This window comes from Eucalyptus grandis, chromosome 4 (genome assembly GCF_016545825.1).
Source record: "Eucalyptus grandis isolate ANBG69807.140 chromosome 4, ASM1654582v1, whole genome shotgun sequence".
In the NCBI taxonomy this organism is placed as follows: domain Eukaryota; kingdom Viridiplantae; phylum Streptophyta; class Magnoliopsida; order Myrtales; family Myrtaceae; genus Eucalyptus; species Eucalyptus grandis.
In genome coordinates, this window is record NC_052615.1 from 19,708,254 (window position 1) to 19,713,819 (window position 5,566).

Below are 5,566 nucleotides of genomic sequence, written 5' to 3' on the forward strand. Positions count from 1 at the left end.
TTTCTTAGCTTAAGGTGTACATACGTTTCGGCATTCATATTTTCAATTCACCACTTAGTGCTTTTCGTTTCTGCTTCTGTCATTGTAATGAAGTTTTATTAGGGAAAAAGCTCCCTTAAAGGTCTTTATGGTCTTTAAGGAATTAGTAGGTAAGTCCATTGCTTAAAACTAATGAGAAGATTGTCCATTGCAAACCTCAAGGCTACGAACACAGATTATTTGCACACGCCACAAGAGTAGTTAAAGTAAACACTACATGCAAACTAGTCCTTTGATCCTAGGATGCAGCTGAGCCGTCTCCTTGTGGCATCAACTTGGTAAAAAACTCGGATGTGCATCAGCTATCTGATTTGGGGAATTCAATCGCAAGGAAAACACAGTAGGCAGCGCTTATAATAGTCAAAGAGAAGGAAACGATGCGAGTGCGGGGCCATAGTGAAAAAGCAGAGACCCCGATTGAGGCGACGGAAACGAAAAAGCCGTGCTGTTGAGATATGCGAACGTATATAGATTGGAGCCACTTAATATAATGTTTCCAGCTTGATGTGGCTTTTCAATGCCAATGCCGCTGGAATTGGCAGTAACAACAGAGGAATTGGCGGAGGCATTTGAAGAGGAATCCTGCCATTATCCCCCCAGAGGACTAAGAACGGCTTGGTATGTGGCAGTTGCAATTAAGGTAGCCACTGTAAGGATTATGTCGCGAGTGGACTCATCTTGGATGCCGAAAACATATGAGTACTTCTCATAGACAGTAAAGTTCCTTGCTAATAAAATTGTGATACAGAGAGGGTAGAAGTGGATCTTTGGCCTAACCTCTTCGCAACATCTTCATCAAATGGAGCACTCACTTGGAAGATGTCCAGAGCTGTTCCATTCAGGAAGTTCTTCACATTTACATTCGCATGTCCAATTGATAGCTTGATGATCTGAAAGAATAGCTAATACTTGAATTGCTGTTGAAAAGCCAATTCCTCCGTCAAGGCCGTGAGGAGCGGGGGGCACAAGAGGAGTCAGGGCCGTGTTGGCTGTCGGGTCAAATCCGGGTCGGAACCAAGACGGGCTTGGCTCGCCTGTCGGTCAGTTGGTTGGGCCAACTTTTGTTTTGTAAGCTTAGTTTAGTTTGTGGGCCGGGCTATTGTTTGCTAATGTTTAGTGGTTGGGCTAGGTTGATGTCCCAGGCCGGGCTTAATGTCTATTTTTTTAGATTTGTTTTTTAGGGTAGCCGGACTGGGCTCATTCACTGAGCCCAGTCCAGCCATGGACCTGAGCCAGTCCTGACTTGGGTCGGATGCGGAGGATCCCTAATATAATATTAATAAAATTTAAAAATCTGAAAATTCTTGGAAAAATATTTTATTTTTTCTAAAAATGAGGAAAAAGCTTAGAAATTAGATCTTGAGGATTTTCATTTAAAAGCGAAAGTCTTTTTTTTTTTTTATTTCAATTCAAAATTGAACAAGCCCTTAAAGCTATGATTTGTTTTTAAAGACAAATAGTAGGTCATTATTTGTACATTTCTATTTCAATTATTATTTGATACACACTTTCAATATATTGATTAAAAACCCTCATAGCATTAATTTGACTTAACATCGAATGCCTAAAAGTCGCCCGGGATAAGGGTTTAGGAGAGCCCACGCCTAATTGAGTGCTTTGGGCACGCTTTTAAGCAATATCCCTAAATTTATTTATTTTCCTCTTCGGATGGAAAAGTTAGATGGTGGCAGCTATATTCTTAGTATATCTCTTTTTTCAACAATATAGAAAATCAAGATATGTCACTCTTTGCACTTGTGCCTGTATGCTTCTTGCATCCATCTTGCGCTTCATCATTTTATAAAATTGAATAAGGAAAAAAGCTATTCGAAGTCCTCAATTCAAGCAAGAGTAAAGGTCTCCAGTGACGAAGGAATCAATGGATATCTCCATTACAAGCAGCAAAGTTGGATTCTGGCAAACCTTAAAACAAGAAACATAGACTAGATGCCCTCACGACAAGAAGTGTTAAAAGTAAATAATACTTGCGAAATTACTTTGAACCCTTCAATCCTTAACTTGTCTCCACGTGGCATTGATTCGTCTTGAATCTCTTCGGAGCATTCCTGGCACGCGCGCGAGATTCCCCAAGGTGGTGCAAAATAAAATGAAAAGGAACGCTAGAGATGATCGTGCTGCCTTATTGGTTTTGGAAATTTGGATTAATAAAATAGAGGAGTAAGAAAGACAGAGAAGCAATATAGGCAAAATGATGGAACCTGCGAAACGGCCGGACTTTAGCGAAAGAACGGAGGCCGTGATTATGGCAATCGAGGTGAAAAAAGTCAGGCTATTTAAGACCGCGTAAAGAAATAGAATCGGATCACTCAAGATAAGATCTCCGGCTAGGTGTGGTTCTCCAAGAGCAATGCTGCTGGAATTGGCGGTAACAACAGTGGAATTGGCAGTATCAATAGTGGAATTGGCCTGGGGATAAGAGGAGTCTTGCCAGTATCCTCCTGGAGGAGCAAGTGCAGCTTGATAAGTTGCAGCTGCAATTAAGGTTGACACTACAACCACCATTTCGCGAGTGGATTTATCTAGGCTGTAGATGCTATTTTTGTACTTCTCAGACAAGGTTAGTTCCGTGCTATAAAACTGTGATAGAGAAAGTACAGTAGTAGAAGAACGTCTTTCTTGACGTCCTTTTTGGTGAAACATCTCTGCAACATCTGGATCGCCACTGGGATTCAGTTGGAAGATTTTCAGAGCCGTGTTACCTTGGAAGTTGTTTGCATATACAGCTGTATATCCAAGCAAGAGCTTGATGATCTAGAAGAAACACAAAGGGAACGAAATGAAATATGGTTCCCTTCAATTTTCAATCACTACTCTGTCATAAGCTTTACTATTGTGCATAAAGTGAGCTCATGCCAAATAACTATATAAGTTTGATGGTGCAAGTGATGCAATGACGAATGTGCAAAGGCAAAAGTCTATTTAATCTTATTTATTAAATGCAAATTGTATGAACCAATATAATGAAATCTAGAGTCTTTTTCAAAAAGTGCAATTAAGTTCTTTCATTTAAAAATTATTCATGTGAGAGCTAGGAATTGCTCATGTGAGTCGTAACATAGGAATTCCACAAAAGTGATGGCCCAAATGATTATGATTTTCCATAAAAGTTTAGGACTTAATCACATCAACTTAAAGACTTTGGATTTAATTATATTTTGTACATATGGTTTTTCCTATGAAGAGAAAGACAACCTTAGATAGGTTCATGCGCGTGGGATGTGCGTGCGTAATATTCAGTTGGTCAAAGAGTAATTTTCTTGTCCACAAAGTGATTATTTTATAGTTGTGTCAGATTGTCCTTGTTAGCATCCATTTCACTAGCTTCTTTCTCGTACAACATGTTCGGGTGGACTGATTTTGAAAGAAGGAAAGAGATTTTGCTAAGCCATAGGAAAAATGAATTGACAGAAAAGAATGAATTAAGTTATCATCGTGTTACGTAGGAGTGACTGATGTGATAAGTTGGAAGGAAATTACTCATAAAAAATTATGCAACCTGAAAGAGTTATAGCACACTAAAAAATAATTTTTATTGGGGTTCAAAGAGAAACAATTTTAATCACAACTTTTCCTTCCATTTACTAAACTATAAACAAGGTGATCTCTCTGTAATCCATATCACTACCTTTCTTTTCTTCCTTTTCAGGTCTATATCCTCCAACCAAAACATTGTAAAGCCAATTAAAATAAACACAAATTGGAAGCATCACAAGCTTAAAAAAGTTTTCCCGCTTTTGAGGTGAAACTATGGGCTTGTTTTGATAAAATTGATAATCTTAAGCACTAGTATTGACAATCTTAAATTGACAACAAAAAAAAAAATTTCTTGATAATTAAAAATACATAATTAAATTTGATTTATTTCTTACCAAACATGAAATTGTTGTTACTATTGATAGGTTTAACAATATAATTGGGAAGATTTTGATTACTATCAATTATATTGATTACTAAATTAAGTGAATGTTTTGGCTGAATCGAGTCTTTTAAGTCAAATACTAATACAAATTTAATCTCATTCATTGCTAAATTTATTATTTCGAGCACTCAATTTAATTTTCAAACATGCCAATATGTATATATTAAATTAACGAAAACAGTTAAAAACAATCTACATACTCATATAATCACTATCTTAATATGAGTATTTGACTTTTTTTTATTATAAAAAAGCACTACTTGTTGATCTAATTTTTACAACCCATCTGAATGTAATAAAAAAGATTTTTGGATGGTGAGTGATTTGGAGAGAAACGGAATGATTAGGTTAATCACTAAGGAAACAAACGAAGATAAAAAGAATGATCCACCTGTGTGACAACTACTTTGATTACTAGGATAGAGCCAACCCTCCCATGACCAAGTGCACGGGGAAATTGTCAAAAAGAGAAGTGGAAGAAGAAGATTAGCAGGGAAGGGAAGGACAAAGGAGTAATAATCATCCCTCTTGATTCCTTCACTTCTCTCCAACAAAAGAAACTAAACAAGGTGGTCCGTTTCAAATCTCCTCATTCTAAATGTTTTCAAAAAACATGAACTTGTTACCATTATATTTGTTCTTGAATAAGATTGTGTCAAATTGAAGGATCTAACAATAAAAGCACGAATAACCACGAAATCAATGAATCATACCTCAGGTTGCTTTTCAGATGCAGCAATATGTAAGACCGTGTCACCATTTTGATCTTTCCAATTTAAGATTTCTATCAGATTGACTCGCTTAAGCCAGCCAAATAAAACCTTGAATGCTTTCGTGTTGCCCATCCTGACGGCAATGTGAACTGCAGTCTCGCATTGGTTCGTCAAGTCTTTGATAGACGATTTGCAAGTAAATAGGAATTCTGCGAGGAGTTCTAGGAGCTCCATGCTCTCTTTCTCATTGTCTTCTATTTTCCCAGCTACAAAATGCAAAGGGGTGATCCCACCTCGTCCTCGGACTCGAATCAACTCGAGGGTCAAGGGTCATCAATGCCCTCACAAGGTGATAATGCTTATTTTGCAAAGCCAAGTGCATGGGACTGTAACCCTTGCGATTCAGCTTTCGAGCGTACAATGGCTTCAAGGTGGCTATCTCCATTGCCACTTTAGTTTTCCCCTTGCCAGCAGCATCATGTAGTGGAGTATTTGGGAAGGGCCCGTCGCATCCATGATTTAAGAGATTTTCATCCCCCTCAATTAAGCTATACAGCTTATCAAGATCATTATGGTCGACTGCTTCCTGAAGCTGAGGGTCCATTGTTTTGATGAGGAAAATGTAGGAGAAAGGGGGCTTTGCTTGTTGATGATGGATGGAAGTAGGAGGAGCGAACTTGCAAACATCATATATAGAGCCATAGTCAACCAAAACATAATTAGGTGAGTCATTGTTTATGATTAATCCCGTAGAAACAATTCAAATGGTTGGGGCATCTATCTCTTTAGAGAACTTGCATGCGAAGTTTCGCAATGCCAAGAGTCAAGTTGTCAAAGATAATTTAAATTAATCTAACAAGTGCAATTGATTCTT

General features: G+C 37.9%; 1 protein-coding gene across 1 annotated transcript; it reads right to left on the reverse strand.

Annotated features, from left to right (window-relative positions):
• Positions 1–521: 521 nt before the first annotated feature.
• Positions 522–5,296, reverse strand: LOC120292545 (ankyrin repeat-containing protein BDA1-like). The gene is made up of 5 exons (XM_039310792.1): positions 4,999–5,296; positions 4,693–4,841; positions 2,341–2,811; positions 817–929; positions 522–621 (listed from the first exon to the last, which is right to left on the reverse strand). Exons 1-5 carry the CDS (start codon positions 5,294–5,296, stop codon positions 522–524), a joined length of 1,131 nt encoding a protein of 376 aa, XP_039166726.1.
• Between the last annotated feature and the right edge of the window lie 270 nt (positions 5,297–5,566).